Genomic DNA, 21,903 nt, shown 5'->3' on the forward strand with positions numbered 1-21,903 from the left:
CTAGATAGGTATTAAATCATTCTGAATACTTGCAAACTCAACCAGAGATCTAAGAAAAGAAGAGCTGCAACTCTACAAATAGAAAAGTGACCACTTTCTTCAAAGTAGGAGTTGTGGAAAAGTGAATCTGAGGTGCTATATGGGAGGTTAAACTGCAGGGGAAGAGGGAGCCTCTTATCAGCATGCTACCTGAAAATGATATAGCAGCTGAGAGCAACATCAGAACTTTTAAAGGTCTGCTCCCATGATGGAGGACCCTGCCTGAAAGGTGCTCAGGTGGTAAAGTGGTGCAGAATCCTAGATGGGACAGTGTTGTCTCAGCATCCCTCGGGTCACAGGAAGAGTAGGGTTGTCTGCATGCAGCAGAGTTCCCAGGCATCACAGCAGGGAAGCTGGCTGGAATCAGCAAGCCCAGGAGTGGGCTTTCAGCCTGGTGTTGCCATAAAATGAGAACTGCAGCATGATTGGGTGACCACTCTCCAAGCAGGGGCCCAGCAAGCAACAGAACCAGATAGACTTTCCCAACTCTCCTGGGAGGAGTGGCACGGGAGCATGCCACGGGACTCTGCAGGGTTTGGAGACTCAAATAGGGGTCACATGGCTGAGATAGAAATATTCAGTCACAGGCTGAGTGAACAAAGAGTGCAGATGGAGACCACAGAGCCAGGAGTGATTGATTGCTTTTCACTGGGGGAGTACTGAGGAGTAGGTCCCCAAGCTCTTGGCTCCAGACTGAAGATTGGGAGGCTGACATTTTCATTCTCATTCCCTAAAGTGGCACAGAAAGACTTCAGGGAACAAAAGCCACATAGAGCTATTTGAAGCAGACTACTTAGCCTGACCCTTTGGCAAAAGCAGAGCAATTCCGCCTGGGGCAAAGACACTTGAGAATCAAAGCAATAGGTTCCTCCCCCGAGATGATCAGCAAGTACATCCAGCCAAGACCAAGTTTACTGATCAACGAGAACAGCAAAACTTCAGAGCTACAGGAATACAGCACATAGAATTCATGAGGGTTTTTTTTTTACATGAATCTTCAGTCTTTCAATTTTAATTTTTTTATCATTCATTTTCAACCAATTTCTTATTTTAACAACTCTTTTTCTTAAGACTTTTTTAATTTTCATTTTTTTAAAAGATTTTATTTATTTATTTGACAAACAGAGATCACAAGTAGGCAGAGAAGCAGGCAGAGAGAAAGGAGGAAGCACACTCCCTGCTGAGCAAAGAGCCCGATGTGGGGCTCGATCCCAGGACCCTGGGATCATGACCTGAGCCAAAGGCAGAGGCTTTAACCCACTGAGCCACCCAGGCGCCCCATTAATTTTCATTTTTATAGTTATAGTCTACCCTTTCATTATATTTAATTTTATTTTTGTACATATATAAGTTTCCATTTCTTTACAATTTTGGGATCTAGTTTTCTAAGAAGCAGACCAAAATACATACAGAATCCAGTGTACTGCTGTGTTCTGTTCACTCATCTAATTGTATTCTCTTTTGGAGGGGAGGGTGGTATTCAGGGCTCTTCTGATTTGTTTAGTGTAGATTTCTCTGGGGTCGTTGCCATTTAAGTATTTTGTTCTCTCATTCATGTATTTTTCTCTGGGCAGAATGACAAGATGGAAACTCTCATCCTGAAAAAAGAGAACAAGAGGCAGTACTGACTTCCAGGGACCTAATCAGTATGGATACAAGTAAAATGTAAGAACTAGAGTTCTGAATAACGATTATAAAGATAGATACTGGACTTGAAAAAAGCATTAGAGATACCAGAGAATCACTTTCTGGAGAAACAAAAGAACTAAAATCTAACCAAGTTAAAATAAAAAAAGGATATTAATAAAATACAATAAAAAATGGAGGCTCTGTTAGTTTAAGTGTGGCACAAGAGAGAATTAGTGAGAAGACAAAATGTTGAAGAAAAAGACAGATAAACAAGTACTGGATGATGAGAATTTGAGAGATAAGTGATATCATAAAGTGATCCAATATTAGAATAATTGGCATCACCAATGAAGAGGAGGAGGGCAGGCAGAAGGTGAGTTGGGGGTAAATTGTAGCAGAAAATTTCCCTAATATGGGGAAGGAACTAGGCATTCAAGTCCAGAAAGCACAAAGAATGCCCTTCAAAATCAATAAAAATAGGTAAACATCCCGACATATAATAATGAAAATTGCAAATGTCAAAGACAAAGAAAATCCTAAAAGCCGTTCAGGACAAAAGGTCCATAACCTGCAAAGGTGGAAACAATAGACTGGCAGCAGACCTACCCACAGAGACTTGGCAGGTCAGAAAGGACTGTCATTATAATTCAGGGTGCTAAATGAGAAAACTGTGCAGCCAAGAATACTTTAACCAGCAAGGATGTCATTCAAAATAGAGGGAGAGATAAAAAGCTTCCATGGCAAAGAGAAACAATAAGAATTTGTGATCACTAAACCAGTCTTGCAAGAAATATTAAAGGGGACCCACTGAGCAGAAAGAGAGACCAAAAATATCAAAGACCAGAAAGGAAAAGAGACTATGTATAGGAACAGCAACTTTACAAGTAATATAATGGCACTAATTTCATATCTTTCAATAATTACTCTGAATGTAAATGGGCTAAATGCCCCAATCAAAAGACACAGGGTATCCAATTGCATAAAAAAGAAAAACCCATTAATATGATGTCTGCTAGAGATTCATGTTAGACTCAAAAACACCTCCAGATCTAGTGAGGGGGTGGAAAACCATTTATAATACTAGTGGACACCAAGAGAAAGATGGAATAGCAATTCTTATGCAGACAAATTATATTTTAAACCAAAGACTGTAATAAGAAATGAGGAAGGACACTATATCATAATTAAAGGGTCTACCAAACAAGAAGATCTAACAATTATCAATATTTATGCCCCTAATACAGGAGAAGCCAATTTTATGAACAAATTAATTAACAAAATTAAAGAAACACATCGATAATATACAATAATAGTAGAAAACTTTAACATCCTCCCCACTGCAATGGACAGATCATCTAAGAAGAAGCTCAACCAGGAGACAAGGGCTTTGAATGACACACTGGACCAGATGGACTTTACAGATATATTCAGAGCATTTCACCTTACAGCAACAGAATACACCTTCCTCTCAAATGAACATGGAACATTCTCCAAAATAGATCACATGTTAGGTCACAAATCAGGTCTCAACTGGTGCCAAAAGATTGGGACCATTCCCGTATATTTTCAGAACACAATGCTTTGAAACTTGAACTCAATTACAAGAGGAAATTTGGAAAGAACTCAAATACAATGGAGGTAATGAGCATCCTACTAAAGAATGAATGGGTCAATGAGGAAATTAAATAAGAATTTAAAAATTCATAGAAACAAATGAAAATGAAAACACAACTGTTCAAAGATTTTGGATACAGTAAAGGTATTCCTAAGGCAGGGGGGAATATATAGCAATACAAAGCTTTCTCAAGAAACAAGAAAGGTCTCATATACACAACCAAACCTTATACCTAAAGAAGCTGGAGAAAGAACAACAAATAAAGTCTAAATCCAGCAGGAGAAGATAATTAATAAAGATTAGAGCAGAAATCAATGAAATAGAAATCAAAAGAACAGTAGAATGATCAATGAAACCAGGAGCTGGTTCTTTGAAAGAATTAATAAGATTGATAAAGCACTAGCCATACTTATTTTAAAAGAGAGAGAGAGAGAGAGAGAGAGAGAGAGAGAGAAGACCCAAATAAATAAAATCATGAATGAAAGAGGAGAGATCACAACTAACACCAAAGACATACAAACAATTATAACATGTTATGAGCAACTGTATGCCAACAAATTAGGCAAACTAGAAGAAATGGACACATTCCTGGAAACTTACAAACTACCAAAACTGAAACAGGAAGAAATAGAAAACCTGAACAGACCTATAACCACCAAGGAAATTGAAGCAGTAATCAAAAAATCTTCCAACAAAACAAGAGTCCAGGGCCAGATGACTTCCAAGGGAAATTCTACCAAACATTTAAAGAAAAATTAATACCTGGTCTTCTTCAGCGGTTTCCAAAAAAAAAAAAAAAAAAAAAAAAAAAAAAAAAAAGAAAGAAAGAAAAGATAAGAAATGGAAGGAAAACTTCCAAACTCTCTATGAGGCCAGCATTACCTTGATCCCAAAACCATACACAGACCCTCCAAAAAGGAGAATTATAGGCCAATATCCCTGATGAACATGGATGCAAAAATTCTCACCAAGATACTAGCCAATAGGATTCAACAGTACGTTAAATTATTCACCATGACCGAGTGAGATTTACTCCTGTGCTTCAAGGTTGGTTCAACATCCACAAATCAACCAATGTGATCTACTACATTATTAAAAGAAAGGCCAAGAACCATCTCTCAACAGATGCAGAAAAAGCATTTGACAAAGTACAGCATCCTTTCATGAGCAAAACCCTTCAAAGGGTAGGGATAAAGGGTACCTACCTCAATATCATCAAAGCCATCTACGAAAAACCCACAGCAAATATAATTCTCAATGGGGAAAAACTGAGAGCTTTTTCCCTAAGTTCAGGTACATGGTGGGGATGCCCACTCTCACCACTGTTGTTCAACATAGTACTACAAGTCCTAGCCTCAGCAATCAGACAACAAAAAGAGATGAAAGGCATCCAAATTGGCAAAGAAGTCAAACTCTCACTCTTCATAGATGACATGATACTCTATGTGGAAAACCCAAAAGACTCCAACCCCCAAATTGCTAGATCTCATACAGGAATTCAGCAAAATGGCAGGATATATAATCAAATTACAGAAACCAGTTTCATTTCTATATACTGACAATGAGACAGAAGAAAGAGAAATTAAGGAGTTGATCCCATTTAAAATTGTGCCAAAAAACACAAGATACCTAAGAATAAGTTTAACCAAAGAGGCAATGGATCTGTACTCAGAAAACTATACAACACTCACAAAAGAAACTAAGGAAGACACAAAGAAATGGAAAAATATTCCATGCTCATGGATTGGAAGAACCAATATTGTTAAAATGTCTAGAACATTTTAAAATGTTAAAATGCCACCTAGAACAATCTATATGTTCAAGGCCATCCTTATCAAAATAGCATCAACTTTTTTTTAAAGAGCTGAAACAAATGATCCTAAAATTTGTATGGAACATAAAAGAAACTGAATAGCCAAAGGACTGTTGAAAAAGAAAATCAAAGCTTGTGGTATCACAATTCTGGGCTTCAAGCTATATTACAAAGCTGTAATCATCCAGACAGTATGATACTGGCACAAAAACAGATAGATCAGTGTAACACAATAGAGAAAGGTCTAGAAATGGACCTTCAACTCTATGGTCAACTAATCTTTGACAAAGCAGGAAAGAATATCCAAAGGAAAAAGGAAAGGCTCTTCAACAAATGGTATTGGGAAAATGAGACAACCACATTCAGAAGAATGAAACTGAACCTTCCACCATACACAAAAATAGACTCAAAATGTGAGGCAGGAATCCATCAAAATCATAGAGAAGAACATAGGCAGCAACCTCTGTGACCTTGACCACAGAAACTACTTGCTGGATATGTCTCCAGAGGCAAGGGAAACAAAATAAAAAATAAACTGGGAGTTCCTCAATATAAAAAGCTTTTGCACAGCAAAGAAAACAGTCGACAAAACCAAAGACAAATGATAGAACAGGAGAAGATATTAGCACATGACATATCAGATAAAGGGCTAGTATCCAAAATTTATAAAGAACTTCTCAAACTCAACATCCAAATAATCCAATCAAGAAAATTATCCAATCAAGAAATGGGCAGAAGAGGGGAGGAGTCAAGATGGCGGAGAAGTAGCAGGCTGAGACTACTTCAGCTAGCAGGAGAACAGCTAGATAGCTTATCTAAAGATTACAAACACCTACAAATCCATTGGCAGATTGAAGAGAAGAAAAAGAGCAATTCTACAAACAGAAAAACAACCACTTTCTGAAAGGTAGGAATGGCGGAGAAGTGAATCCAAAGCAACGGGAAGATAGACTCCAGGGGAGAGGGCCGGCTCCTGGCAAGCAGCGGAGCAACGGAGCACAAAATCAGGACTTTTAAAAGTCTGTTCCGCTGAGGGACATTGCTCCAGAGGCTAAACTGGGGTGAAGCCCACGCGGGGTCAGCGTGGCCTCAGGTCCCACAGGGTCACAGAAGGATTGGGGGTGTCTGAGTGTCGCAGAGCTTACAGATATTAGAACGGGGAAGCCGGCTACAGAGACAGAGCTGAAAGTGAGCTCACAGCTCGGGGGTACCTTGAACCAGTTGCAGGCTCAGTGAACTCGGAGCACGGCCGGAGGTCAGTCAGAAGGGAGTTACTGGGCGCTGTTTTCTGAGGGCACACTGAGGAGTGGGGCCCTGGGCTCTCAGCTCCTCCGGGCCGGAGACCAGGAAGCCGGCATTTGTATTCCTGTCCTCCAGAACTCTACGGAAAGCGCTCAGGGAACGAAAGCTCCTGAAAGCAAACCCGAGCAGATTAATCAGCCCAGCCCCTGGTAAGGGCAGTGCAATTCCACCTGGGGCAAAGACACTTGAGAATCACTACAACAGGCCCCTCCCCCAGAAGATCAACAAGAAATCCAGCCAAGAACAAGTTCACCTACCAAGAAGTGCAGTTTCAATACCAAGGAGAGCAGCAGAATTCCAGAGGAAGAGAAAGCAAAGCACAGAACTCATGGCTTTCTCCCTATGATTCTTTAGTCTTGCAGTTAATTTAATTTTTTTTCTTTTTCATTTTTTTTTCTTATGCTGCTAAAATTTTTTAAACTTTTACCCTTTTCTTTTTTAACGTTTTTTAACTAGTTTATCTAATATATATATATATATTTATTTTTTATACTTTTCTTTATTTGTTTTCATTTTTATTCTTTTCTTTTCCTTCTTTCTTTTTTTTTTTCTTTCTTTCTTTCTGAACCTATTTTATCCCCTTTCTCCCCCCTCACGATTTGGGATCTCTTCTGATTTGGTTAAAGTATAGTTTCCTGGGGTTGGTGCCACCCTTTTAGTATTTTACTTCCTCCTTCATATACTCTTATCTGGACAAAATGACAAGGCAGAAAAATTCACCACAAAAAAAAAGAACAAGAGGCAGTACCAAAGGCTAGGGACCTAATCGATACAGACATTGATAATATGTCAGATCTAGAGTTCAGAATGACAATTCTCAAGGTGCTAGCCGGGCTCGAAAAAGGCATGGAAGATATTAGAGAAACCCTCTAGGGAGAGATAAAAGCCCTTTCTGGAGAAATAAAAGAACTAAAATCTAACCAAGTTGAAATCAAAAAAGCTATTAATGAGGTGCAATCAAAAATGGAGGCTCTCACTGCTGGGATAAATGAGGCAGAAGAAAGAAGTAGCAATATAGAATACCAAATGACAGAGAATAAAGAAGCTGAGCAAAAGAGGTACAAACAGCTACTGGACCACGAGGGGAGAATTTGAGAGATAAGTGACACCATAAGACAAAACAACATTAGAATAATTGGGATTCCAGAAGAAGAAGAAAGAGAGAGGGGAGCAGAAGATATACTGGAGAGAATTATTGGGGAGAATCTCCCCAATATGGCAAAGGGAACAAGCATCAAAATTCAGGAGGTTCAGAGAATGCCCCTCAAAATCAACAAGAATAGGCCCACACCCCATCACCTAATAGTAAAATTTACAAGTCTCAGTGACAAAGAGAAAATCCTGAAAGTAGCCCGGGAAAAGAAGTCTGTAACATACAATGGTAAAAATATTAGATTGGCAGCAGACTTATCCACAGAGACCTGGCAGCCAGAAAGAGCTGGCATGATATATTCAGCACACTAAATGAGAAAAACATGCAGCCAAGAATACTATATCCAGCTAGGCTATCGTTGAAAATAGAAGGAGAGATTAATAGCTTCCAGGACAAACAAACACTGAAAGAATTTGCAAACACCAAACCAGCTCTACAGGAAATATTGAAAGGGATCCTCTAAGCAAAGAGAGAGCCTACAAGTGGTAGATCAGAAAGGAACAGAGACAATATACAGTAACAGTCACCTTACAGGCAATACAATGGCACTAAATTCATATCTCTCAATAGTTACCCTGAATATTAATGGGCTAAATGTCCCAATCAAAAGACACAGGGTATAAGAATGGATAAAAAACCAAACCCATCTATATGTTACCTACAAGAAAGACATTTTAAGCCCGAAGACACCTCCATATTTAAAGTGAGGGGGTGGAAAAGAATTTACCATGCTAATGGACATCAGAAGAAAGCAGGAGTGGCAATTCTTATATCAGATCAATTAGATTTTAAGCCAGAGACTATAATAAGAGATGAGGAAGGACACTATATCATACTCAAAGGGTCTGTCCAACAAGAAGATCTAACAATTTTAAATATCTATGCCCCCAACATGGGAGCAGCCAACTATATAAACCAATTAATAACAAAATCAAAGAAACACATCAACAATAATACAATAATAGTAGGGGACTTTAACACTTCCCTCACTGAAATGGACAGATCATCCAAGCAAAAGATCCACAAGGAAATAAAGGCCTTAAATGACACACTGGACCAAATGGACATCACAGATATATTCAGAACATTTCATCCCAAAGCAACAGAATACACATTCTTCTCTGGTGCACGTGGAACATTCTCCAGAATAGATCACATCCTCCGTCCTAAATCAGGACTCAACTGGCATCAAAAGATTAGGATCATTCCCTGCATATTTTCAGACCACAATGCTCTGAAGCTAGAACTCAACCACAAGAGGAAGTTTGGAAAGAACCCAAATACATGGTAGAGAAAACAGCATCCTTCTAAAGAATGAATGGGTCAACCAGGAAATTAAAGAAGAATTGAAAAAAATCATGGAAACAAATGATAACGAAAACACAACGGTTCAAAATCTGTGGGACACAACAAAGGCAGTCCTGAGAGGAAAATATATAGCAGTACAAGCCTTTCTCAAGAAACAAGAAAGGTCTCAGGTACACAACCTAACCCTACACCAAAAGGAGCTGGAGAAAGAACAACAAAGAAATCCTAAACCCAGCAGGAGAAGAGAAATCATAAAGATCAGAGCAGAAATCAATGAAATAGAAACCAAAAAAACAATAGAACAAATCAACGAAACTAAGAGCTGGTTCTTTGAAAGAATTAATAAAATTGATAAACCCCTGGCCAGCCTTATCAAAAAGAAAAGAGAAAGGACCCAAATAAATAAAATCATGAATGAAAGAGGAGAGATCACAACCAACACCAAAGAAATACAAAAATTATAAGAACAACTCTACGCCAACAAATTTGACAATCTGGAAGAAATGGATGCATTCCTAGAAACATATAAACTACCACAACTGAACCAAGAAGAAATAGAAAGCCTGAATAGACCCATAACCAGTAAGGAGATTGAAACAGTCATTAAAAATCTCCAAACAAACAAAAGCGCAGGGCCAGACGGCTTCCCGGGGGAATTCTACCAAACATTTAAAGAAGTACTAATTCCTATTCTCCTGAAACTGTTTCCCAAAAAATAGAAATGGAAGGAAAACTTCCAAACTCATTTGATGAGGCCAGCATCACCTTGATCCCCAAACCAGACAAGGATCCCATCAAAAAAGAGAACTACAGACCAATATCCTTGATGAACACAAATGAGAAAATTCTCACCAAAATACTAGCCAAAAGGATTCAACAGTACATTAAAAGGATCATTCACCACGACCAAGTGGGATTTATAAAAAATTTAAAAATTTAAAAATAAAAGAAATGGGCAGAAGACATGAACAGATATTTCTCTAAAGAAGACATACCCATGGCCAATAGACTTGTGAAAAAATGCTCAACTCACTGAGCATAAGGGAAATACAAATCAAAACCGCAATGAGATACCACCACACACTAGTCAGAGTGGCTAAAATTAACAAGTCAGGAAGTGATGTATGTTGGCAAAGATGCAGAGAAAGGTGAACCCTCCTACACTGTTGGGGGTAATGCAAGCTGGTGCAGCCACTTGGAAAATAGTTTGCAGATTCCTCAAAAAATTGAAAATACAGCTACCCTATGACCCAGCAATTGCACTACTGGCTATTTACCCCCCAAGATACAAATGTAGTGATCTGAAGGAGCACATGCACCCCAACATTCATAGCAGCAATATCCACAACAGCCAAACTAGGGAAAGAGCCCAGATGTCCATCAACAGATGAATGGATAAAGAAGATGATATAAAAATATACAATGGAAAATTACTCAGCCAACCAAAAAATGAAATCTTACCATTTGCAAGGAAGTAAATGGAACTACAGGGTATTATGTAACTGAAATAAGTCAATCAGAGAAAGACAATTATCATATGATCTCATTCATATGTGGAATTTAAGAAACAAAACAATGATCATAAGGAAAAAGAGGGAAAATAAGAAAAGACAACATCAAGCAAGACAAATCAGGAGTCTCTTAATCATGGGAAACAAACTGAGGGTTCCTGGAGGGGAGGCAGAATGGTGTAACTGGGTGATAGACATTAAGGAGGGCAAGTGATGTATGAGCAGAGTATTATATAAGACTGCTAAATCAATGACCTCTATCTCTGAAACTAATAATACAGTATATGTTAATTACTTGAATTTAAATTTTAAAAATCAATCATTCAAAACATAAATTAAAAATAAATAAAAATAAAAAGAAATGATAAAAAAGCATGTAGTGGATCCTTTAATGCCAACTGGGAGCATATGAAATGTTCTGTAGAGGAAGTAATTTCGGGGCATGAACATTCATTCTGCACACTCTCTGGGGATTGCTTCAAAACACCATGTCCATCTTGGCCACCCCCTCAAGTCAAAGCACCTTTACAGTGGTGTCCAATAGCAACATAGTTTGCGCACATGACTGGTACCATCTCCATTCATTTGCTCATGTTTATGTCTTCCATCCTCCTACTAGAATGCCCATAACCCCCTCAATGTTTAGAGTTCAACTCATGAGCCGTGAACCCAATGGTACTTCCTCTAAAATAGGACCATTTTCTATTTTTCCCTCTTTCTTGAAACCCTATTATATATACAATTAATACCAAAAAATGTAGCACTGAATTGTTCTTGATTGGACTGTTTTAAATTTCTTCAACTGCCCTAGAGTTCCTAGCACAATGTGAACCCATATTGGTCCACAATAATTGGTTGTTAATTGAGAAAGGGACTGATAGTAGTTGAGTTTGGTGAGCTAGTGGTTTGCATGCTGGTGAAATTTATGAGTCACAAATCAATGGGCTAAATGCAGTGAAAATTTATCTGCAATCACTAATTAAGAAGACTATTAATGTGTTGTGTATGTGGTATTTATATATCTGTGCATGTGCAAACTTATTTTCCTTTTTTATTAAGGAAAACAAAGGTAAGCTTAAGGTCCTTAACCCATATGCTTTACTTCATCTACATTTTAGACCTAACTCGTTCTAAGAATGGTAGTCCTGAGGCAGTGGCATATGAATCATAGAACAGTGAACCCTAAGGACTGGAAAGGATGCAAGGGTTCAGCTGGTCCAATCTTCTTGCTTCAAAAAGGGAAACCAGAGTTCAAAAGATAATAAGGGATGTGTTCATGATCAAAGTGCCAATGTCTGGAATGCAAGTTCTCTAGATCCCACTCCAGAAATAACTCCCCATCAGCAGGTGGTAGGTGTACCAGAGGCCTAAGGTGGGTACGAAAATATGACCTCGGAGTACAGATGTCCACCTGTTTCTCTGTGTCTCACTTAAATGAGATACAGTGGAATCACCCCTACTGTCCGCCCCAAAGACTAAAAGCACAACCTGCAAACAACTATTTCAACACACGTGGAAAATATTTATAGGCCACTTGTCTTTTCTATAGTTCTGGTGTAAAGTCCTTTGTAGAAACATCTATGGTACAAAGGATATTATGCTAATCTAAATTGTCTGTTAACGTCATTAGAGGTCAGTCCAAGTGGGCCAATTTAACTACAAATGCACATTCCAAAGGCTGCCTCCTGTGAGAAGGGTTTTTGTTTTTGTTTTGTGTTTTTAACCGAACACTAATTAACATCAATATCTGCCTGTATCCACTGATTAGCATGCAGAAAAGCCAACACCAATTAATAAAACAATATGCCTACAAGCAACCGGCATAGATAAGCCATATTAGGAAAGCATACGGCAAGAAGCTTTGAGCTTTGGCTCTGAAGGACTTCTGTTTCCATCTCCCCCAGTACTTTTTACATTTTTTAATTAAGCTCTTCAAACACACACTTGTACCGAATAAAGAGAGAGGGTAGGAGGGCAAAAATTCCAATAATCCTTACTCCTTTGCTTAATGCGCAGCATAAACTGTGCTTCTCAGCTACAGCAGGTTTCTGACTGATTGTGCTATTGGACTTTTTTTTTTTTTTTCTTTGCCAGCCACCTGGGTGCTATTTAAATCTGATTCACTGATAGGGATTTTGTGCCACTTGCTTCTGAGGTTCTTTTCTCTCACTCATCAATCACTCAAGTAATACATGGAAACAGGAGAGCTGATCCAAGGAGGAAGACAATAAGGAAGAACAGCAAACAGGGAACTGCCCTCAAGTTTGGACTTCAGCTCCGTCTAACTTCTTCAGTCTTCCCTCTGGTCATTTCACTTTCATGTGCCAAACAAAGACTTTTTAAAGAATCTGAAAACGTGTTCCCTTAAGGGTTTTCTTTCAAAATGAAGCCTTGCTTTCAACATCGCTTTTGTGTATGCTCCTCAGGATGCCTGGACGATTTCCAATGTTGTCTGGGCCCGTAGACTCGCTGTTGTATTTTCTTTTTAACAATTTCTGTCCCGAACACACTACAGAGGCAGGTGACACAAAAACCGCCAGTAAGGTGTAGGTTTAAGGAGAGTAGCCGTGGGCAGAGCTTTGATTCTTTATCTCGCATCGACAGACAAACAGGCTTGCAAAAAGTCACCACCAGGCTCTGGAATGGGGTGTCTCAAAAACACCAAATTCAAAGGCTTCTTGCACCTCAGAAATGGGTCCTTCCTCTCCGTTTGTTTTTCCTTCCTTTTCAGTTCTCAGTCTGGGCACTACGTGCTTTGGCCATTCCTGGGATTATTTAGCTCCCAGACTTCCTACAAAATTTTCTCCTTGGTTACAAAAGCAGAAAGCACTGAAAGACAATTCCTCTGCACCATGCCACGCCATTCTGGGAGATAACCATGCTTGGTCAAATCATAAGTTTGAACACTGGAATTTCACATATAATGTTTGTCTTGTTCTCCCTTCGAGATTTCCAACTGACTGGTTTTTTTTTTTTTTTAATCTCTCTGTTTTGCCATTTGAAGACCTGCCAGACTATTTTCCAAAGCTTTATTTTGGATATCTACCCGCAATATATGAGGGTTCTGATTTCTCTACTTCTTCATCAACACTATTTTTTGACTAAAGTCGTCTTAGTGAGAGTATCAAGCATTATCTCACTTGATTTTCATTTGCATTTCCTTGATGGCTACTGATGTTGAACACTTCCTGGATTTACTGGACATTTGTGTATCTTCTTTGGAAAAATGTCCATTCAGATCTTTTGTCCATTTTTTAATTGGGTTACATTTTTATTATTAAATTGTAATAATTCCGTATGTATTCTAGATACAAGCCTGGTTATCAGAGGTATGATTTGCAAAGCCTTTCTCCCCTTCTGTGGAGTGTCCTTTCACATCCTTGATGGTATCCTTTGAATAAAAGAAGTGTTTTATTTTGCTGATGTCACAGATGCCTTCTTGCCCCTAGGCTCCCACTGAACTTGAAGCAGCATAAAGCTGAAGCTTGCATTCATACAATTCCTATATATCCACTTCTGAGCTAAGAATCATTTCAGTGGTTGTAAGAGAATGGTTAAGAAGCACCCATAGTGTTCTCAGAGCAAAACTTCAAGATAGTTCCCATCTCAGGAGCACAGATTTTCTCCCCCTAAAAACCTGTGTCTGAGGTATGCCGATGACCAGGTTCTACAGAAAAGAACCAAGTGAAGATTCCAAACCCAAGTTACAGATGGACATTTGCCTATAAGAGGTGATTCAAATGAGATCTGCTTGCTCTAACTGCAGCCGTTCAGAATGATGGATTTTATTCAGTCTGAAAAGGACTTCTAGATAGGAAATCCCATTTGAAAAGTGCACCCAAAATGCAATCACAAAGTATGTTTCACGTTTATGTCTTTGGGGAGGTTAGATCTCGTGCAATTTTCTTTAACTCAACTCCATTAAATGAATGATGCAGAGACCAACCAAATAACAGAACCTCAAAAACCAACTCACTAATTCGAGTTGTTTTAGTCAGCAATGCTATTGAGAGCTTTTCCAACAAAGGAGAAAGAAGGCTGAAATGGATCTAATGAGTCTAGGGTACGTGGTGAGCCAAGAATGGGTCATTAGAGTCTAAAGTTGTCTCTCTGTAAACAGATCAATTCTTGCCACATTTGTCTTGTTAGGGGGAATAGTAGTGAAGCCAGGTAGGGCTATAATCATTTGTTCTGCTGCATGATTGCAATATATCTTCTTTGTTTCTTTTTTTCTCTTTCATGGTGGCCTTGATCATGTCAGAGCCATTACTGCAAGTGACCACTGGCAGCCTCCCTGGATGAATTAAGCCTACCCCAATGAAAGGAAATAGGACCTGCTCTTGATGCAGATAGAAATAGCTAATTCAGGGCTGCTGGTATATTCGCAAGAGAATTTCAACCATTTCTTCAGCCAATGGCAATGATTTCTAAGAAATGATGTCTGACAACACCAGGAAATTGCCTTTAATTAGACTGGGGGTTTGTTTTCCAAATTCTTTTTAAACAGAAATGCCCTCTCCCTCCCATTGAGAAAAAATAATATAAACAGACAAATCAAAGCTATGTGTTCAGTTCTATAATTCTCCCCTTATCTTCTAAAACATAGTCAATAGGGAATTTGGGGGTTGGGGAACTTTTACTAGAATCATTAAATGTGACAATGAAGAGCATCTTTTACTTTTCAAAAAAAAAACCCAGAATTTTGGGAAAATTGTGTCTCAACTTCTTGCCTTTATTCACAAGAAAATACCAGTGTTATTGGAAAAGCAAAGCAAAGATTGCTACATTATAGTAATAACACTATGGGTTCATACAATTCTGCCAAACTGAGTACATTTGAAAATATTGTCTTTTCCTGTACTGATTGCCCAAAGAGGAAGGAATGATTCTACCTGTCAGAAGGGCTCAGAGGCTGAAACACAGATTATTTCAACAACACAATCAATCAGTGGCTCTTGGATTGCTTTATCCCTTACTATTTCTAGACTTCCTGATTTTTATACATTCCCCTTCTCTGCCGCTTCTCCCCTTCAACCCCTCAGTCTGGGTAAACCCTGTAGGGGAAACAGCCTCTCTGCTCCATAGGCTGTGGTTTACTCACCCTAATGTGCGACTCTTTCGTACAGACAAGGTAGTACCTGCTCAGACTCACCAAACTCTAAGGTTGCTGTTTCTATCTCTATAACACACACACACACACACACACACACACACACACACACACACACACTTATTTTCTACTGTCCTGCCCCAAAATGGCCCCTCAGCCACAACTACATCTCTTCCTTCTGTTCTAGATCATAACTGGGCATACCAGGAAGTTATGGTGACCACATGCCATTATTCCAGGGCTAGGAAGAGAGGGTCTGGAGTTTGTGGTAGTCTTCTACTTGCTCTAGCATCTTCCAGGAAGCAAATTCCCACACACATGCCTATCCTTGGTCCTCCAGAGCCAGTGAAGCTTCCAGTAATGCTAGCCCACCTACCCAGGACCCCATCCTACTAACACTATTGGTGAAGCTAATAATGAAAGGAGAAAAGCTTTGGAGTCAAGCAGATCTAGATCTGAGCCCCACCTTTAATATGACTTAAGCTTGAACAGAAGCTATAATCTTCACTGGGCATAGGTATCTGCATATTAAAAAGAGCAGTATTATCCTCACAGTTTGTGGCAAGGATTAGCAGAGATGCTAGATGTAAAGCCTGAACAAGGGGCCTGACCCTGAGGCCTGGTATGTGGGGAACATGCTGTGATATGACGACTAACCATCAGTAGTAAATGGTCTCCAAGGCCATTGTAAACACGTGTAACCATGCTTTTCATGGCCTTGCCGATGGCTGTGTGCTTTGAGGCCCTCAGAAATTGTTCTGTGTCTGGGATCTCATCAATCTTAAGAAGCCATCAAAGGTTAGAATCTAGTAATTTAAAGCAAATAACTGATGATGGTAGCATACCTAACTACAGGACCACCCTCCCCTATTAGACACTTAAAACTTGAGTGAGCAAACCTAAGCCTGTGGTGCACAGTCCCTGGTAGTCCAAGAGGCATTTATTGGGCATGTCCTAAATGCAAGGCACCCTGCTTACTGCTTCCAGGAAAACCAGGAGGGGTACAAGCATTTGCTTTTCTCAAGGAATTACAGCCTACTGAGGGAGTTAAACACACAGTTACATGTAATGGTGACAGACAAAATGCAATCCAAGATAACACATTCACAGAGCCCCTTTGGAAAGCACAGGCTTTCCTTGGGTATTGCACAGGCCCTTTAAGGACTAATACCCAATGGTTATGCCTCAGGCCCAGAAGCATAGGAAAGAGATACAAGCATTGATTGCTCTTGGGGAGAGACACTGCCAATCCTCATCTCCCAACCCCAGCCCACCTTACCAGACTTGCTGCTCTCCATGTGGTGTGAATGGGATGTGGTACAGCCGCCAAATATCAGTGTTCTCACACCTGTGCTCTTCTTCAGGACACAGGAGGGACCTGAGACATGCAACCAAGCCTGGTTTCCTCTGTAAGTCTGCTATCTCAGGGTATCTCACAGGTCCCTAGTCCATGCCTCTGCAACTCTTTGCAAGCATGACCAGGATGTCCACTCCAATAAAGAAGGATATTGTGTATTCTCTGGAAAGTTCAAGTACTAAATGAATCAACAAAGTAAAAGCTGAGAGTGGCAAGGTCATTCAAGGGCATGGACAGGAACTGTGAGGCATATGGGCCTGCTTGGACAACTCAGCCAGGCAATGAGCAAATCCTGACTGATGGTGTCCTGTAGAGCCTCAGCTCCTTCCCATCAGCCTACAAGGGAGTTGGCTCTTTTCTCTTCGCTCCTGGTGAGGCTGCAAATGCCAGCCCCAATCTGGACAGGAGACACGCCTCAGTTAGCACCCAGGTTAGAAGAGGCAGTGAACAGCTCCTCCCTTGCCTGCTGAGGCACCCTCAGAAGGGGTCCAGGTTTACACAGCAGCATCTGGTACCCTCTCATCACTCACTCCTGGCTCAACAGCCTGTGTCCACCAGCCTGGAAAGCTCCAATTACACAGCTGGTGGCCCTGTCAAGAAATGGAAGCATCTTCTCTAGTTTTCCCCTCCAGTCTAGCCTTCCAAGCCCCCTCCCCAGCCCCATAATACCCTCTACACAGAGTATTCAAAGATCCTTCTAAAGCAAAGTGCTGAGAGCTCCACTTCCCTGCTTTACAAGCCCCCATTCTCCACCAGTCTTCAGAATAACACCCAAACCCCAAGGTGCAAAGTACAACACACTTCACGACCTGCTCACCGTACTTTCCAGCTGTCTCCTGCCATTTCCTCCCTCCCTGTCTGTGTGCTGGATTTCATGCAGATCTTCCTCCAACCCCATAAGAATATCACTCATTCCCTCTCTGTCTCTCTCTCTCTCAATCCTCATGCAAACCCATTCCCTTGGATATGACCCACTCTGCAGCTCCAACCCTTCATCCTCTTGCTCAGCAGAACTCTTGCAGGGCTGAAATTAGAAGTCCTTGGGGTGCCTGGTTGGCTCAGTAGATTAAAGCCTCTGCCTTCGGCTCAGGTCATAATCCCAGGATCCTGGGATCTTCGGGCTCTCTGCTCAGTGGGGAGCCTGCTTCTTCCTCTCTCTCTGCCTGCCTCTCTGCCTACTTGTGATCTCTGCCTGTCAAATAAATAAATAAATAATATCTTAAAAAAAAAAAGTCCATTCCTCTTCCTAGAATCTCTCTTTCTCTGCTCCTAAGACTAAGTGAGGTATCCCTCCTTTGATTTTGAAAGCACTCTGTACTTCTTATAGATTACCATGTATTACGCTGTGTACTTGTCACTCATTTATCTGTATCATTTATCATCCCACACACACTGACAACACAGATACTCTATGTTGGGATCCTTGGAAGCCAAGCTCTGCTATTCCCAATTGCAGACATATCCCTCAACCTACCATAGTGCTTGAAACGTCAGTATGTATTCTGTAAGAATCTAAGGAAGAGAGTGATAGAAAAAATGAATCCACATCAAAAGTGAATAGAAGGTAAACTTTGGATAAAGAAAGGATCTAAAGCATCCAATTCAATGTTCTTTTTTTTTGGAAGATAAGGGAATGGAGCCCATAGAAGTATAGAAGTTAAGTGAATACTTATTTGACAATCAGAATCCCAGCTTGAGTAAACCCAGATCCCTAAATTCCCCAGAAAGAGCTCATAAACACCAGAATTTCAAGAATCTACCATGAAGGGGATAATTTCTTCTTTGGGGACAGACTGCTTAAGACTCTGGCCTCAAATCAGACTAAAATTCATTGACTCCTCCAGAGGAAACCCCATCTTTACCCACCTCTGCTGGGTCTATCATATTATGTAGGGACCCACCCTAAGGATTTCACATTGTTCTTTCTATTTTCTTTTATTCTCAGTTAAAGGATAGGCATGGACAAACAGACTGTTATGCTACCCTAGTACCCTGAGGGTACTAGGAGTACTAGGGTACTAGGAATGTTGAACACTCCTTTCTGGTTTAGCATAATAAAGAGCAACAAGAGAAACCCTGGGCACTCTCCTCTAAGTTCTATTGCTGATCTATTGAGCAATATATGACAAGTTGATTGATAACACTATTATCTATAGAACAATAACTGACAAAAATTCATAATACCACATTTGCTTCCTGTGCAGATTTATTTTAATGGTATATTATAATTTAAATTGCTATGTTTGGTAAAATTGAATGGATTGGCTATTTTACAAATATTCCATCTGGAAGCTGAACCCAACTCCTGGTTCTTTCCCATGCCACAGTGACATGGGAGAAGAGGGAAGTCAGTGCCATGGGGGCCGGACAGAGGGCACACGATCAGAGGCCCCTAACTATCTGGCACCAGCTGGTTGAGGGGTCCCACAGCAGTGAGTGATGTTCCATGGCTCTTTGGGTCAGTAGGAAGTCCTGAGTTAATAAAGTTACCCAGGATCCCAACACCTGGTCTCTGGCACTGACAAGAAGGAGTGTTAAAATGTATCATTAATTTTTTTAAAAACGTAAGTTCCAGTGTTTCAAAGCATTTCTATGAGGCTTTCCGAGTTCTAAAAGAAGCTGATTTCCACTCCCTGACAGAGGCTCTCCCAGCTCCGTGGTGAGGACCAACAGCACAGTTCCTTGGGGCCCAGCTCCATGCCAGAAAAGATCTTTGCCTTCCATTATCTAATCACCCATGGTCACCCAGAAGACAGCTTCCCTCAGGAGAGAGCAATGCTGGAAACGCTTCACTGTGTCCTGCTCCCCAGCGTAGGAAGTTACAGAGCAACTTAGCCTCCAGAAATATCCTGAAAACACCAGATGTGTGAATGGGTAATATCATATTCAAGGAACATTCTATTTAGAGAAAGAGTCTGTAGCCAACTCATCAGTGACATAAATGTATTTTATGGAAAAAACAACAAAATCATTGCTCTCTGGGGAAAAAAAATCATAAATAAACAAATATGTTTTGATGTGAGGCTAAGAAACATAATGGATGGTTCCATATTCTTCTCCTTTACTTAAATCAACTGTTCTGTGCTCTTTCATAGACTAGCCTCAACTAAGTTCTTTTGAAAAATGGTTTTAAACTAGAGGAATGGCATACTTTCAAAATCTAAAATATGGGGGTGCCTGGGTGGCTCAGTGGGTTAAGCCTCTGCCTTCGGCTCAGGTCATGATCTCAGGGTCCTGGGATCAAGACCTGCATCGGGCTCTCTGCACAGCGGGAAGCCGGCTTCCTCCTCTTTCTCTGCCTACTTCTCTGCCTACTTGTGATCTCTCTCTCTCTCTCTCTGTGTTGAATAAATAAAGAAGATCTTTTAAAAAAATCTAAAATATGATTCGATTACACATGATGCAATTCCGAAGTAACCAGAGATATCCCCTACCAAATCCTATTTACCATGTCCTTGATCACCTAGTTCCACCGAGAATGCTCTCAGAAAGACACCTGTGCCCTCTCTCTAGCCTCTTCAAACTCTGCCTGTGCACCGAGGCAGCTCTTTCCATATGGCCCTCCATCCAAAGGCCGTGGTTGGACCAACGCCACACTGGTTTTCTGATTCTAGGAACATGACCTTTTCTAGGGTCATCTTCATTGTATCAAGCAAACACACTTGCCCTCTGAAATGCTTTTCCAAAAAAAACAAATGAGGAGCCGCATACCAATGGTACAGACTCACTTAAAACATTGCAGATGTCACCTTTCCTTAAAGGAATTTTTCTCACACAAAAGAAAGCAAAAGGGTTTTTTTTCATCTTGACTCCCAACTCTGTTCTTACTTGTTTGATGCAGAGAAGGATTTTGATAAATTGCCAATAAGGGACTTCTAAAAGCTAGGTTGCTTGTGAACATGCTGGCGTATTCTGTGACAGGAAGAGTGTCTTGTTCACCTTTGTACACTAAACCTGTGACACAATCCCAGAGTCTTTAGGGTTGTTCATTGCGACTGAATGTTGACTGGTTATTCTCAAGAAGAAACAGGAGAGCCAAAGAGATCCTCACAATATTTAGATAAAAATGATGTCTGGACACAAAGATAAACTCTAAATGGATGAGAGACCTCAATGTGAGGCAGGAATCCATCAAAATCCTAGAGGAAAACATAGGCAGTAACCTCTTCGACATTGGCCACAACTTCTTCCAAGACACGTCTCCAAAGGCAAGAGAAACAAAAGCAAAACTGAACTACTGGGACTTCATCAAAATAAAACCTTCTGCACAGTAAAGGAAATAGTCAACAAAACTAAGAGACAGGGACACCTGGGTGGCTCAGTTGGTTAGGCAGCTGCCTTCGGCTCAGGTCATGATCCTAGCGTCCTGGGATCGAGTCCCACATCGGGCTCCTTGCTCAGCAGGGAGCCTGCTTCTCCCTCTGCCTCTGCCTGCCATTCTGCCTGCCTGTGCTTGCTCTCTCCCCCGCCTCTGATAAATAAACAAAATCTTAAAAAAAAAAAAAAAAAAAAACACAAAAAAACTAAGAGACAGACCACAGAATGGCAGAAGATATTTGCAAATGACAAACACATGAAAAAATGTTCAATATCATTAGCCACTAGGGAAATTCAAATCAAAACCACATTGAGATACTACCTTAAACCAGTTAGAATGGCAAAAATTGACAAGGCAAGAAACAAGAAATGTTGAAGAAGTTGTGGAGAAAGAGAAACCCTCTTACATTATTGCTGGGAATGCAAGTTGCTGCAGCCACTTTGGAAAACAGTGTAGAGGTTTCTCAAAAAGTTAAAAATAGAGCTACTCTAGGTCCTGGCAATTGCACTACTGGGTATTTATCCCAAAGATACAGATGTAGTGAAAAGAAGGGCCATATGCACCCCATTGTTCATAGTAGCAATGTCCCCAATAGCCAAACTGTGGAATGAGCCGAGATGACCCTCAATAGATGAATGGATAAAGAAGATAGAGTCCATATACATAATGGAATATTACTCAGCAATCAGAAAGCATGAATACCCAACATTTGCATCAACAGGGATGGAACTGGAGGAGATTACTCTAA

General features: G+C 40.3%; 1 protein-coding gene across 1 annotated transcript in view; it reads right to left on the reverse strand.

Moving 5' to 3' along the window:
• Positions 1 to 1,614: 1,614 nt before the first annotated feature.
• The window catches only part of DTWD2 (DTW domain containing 2), a 254,048-nt gene continuing 233,759 nt past the window's right edge, over positions 1,615 to 21,903 (reverse strand). The window contains exon 7 of the mRNA XM_082724141.1: positions 1,615 to 1,637. Within this exon, the coding sequence (XP_082580267.1) occupies positions 1,633 to 1,637 (5 nt within the window). The 3' untranslated portion in view covers positions 1,615 to 1,632. The remainder of the gene's footprint in view (positions 1,638 to 21,903) is intronic.

The sequence above is a fragment of the Mustela nivalis genome (genome assembly GCF_964662115.1).
Source record: "Mustela nivalis genome assembly, chromosome: 3".
NCBI classification, from domain to species: Eukaryota; Metazoa; Chordata; class Mammalia; order Carnivora; family Mustelidae; genus Mustela; species Mustela nivalis.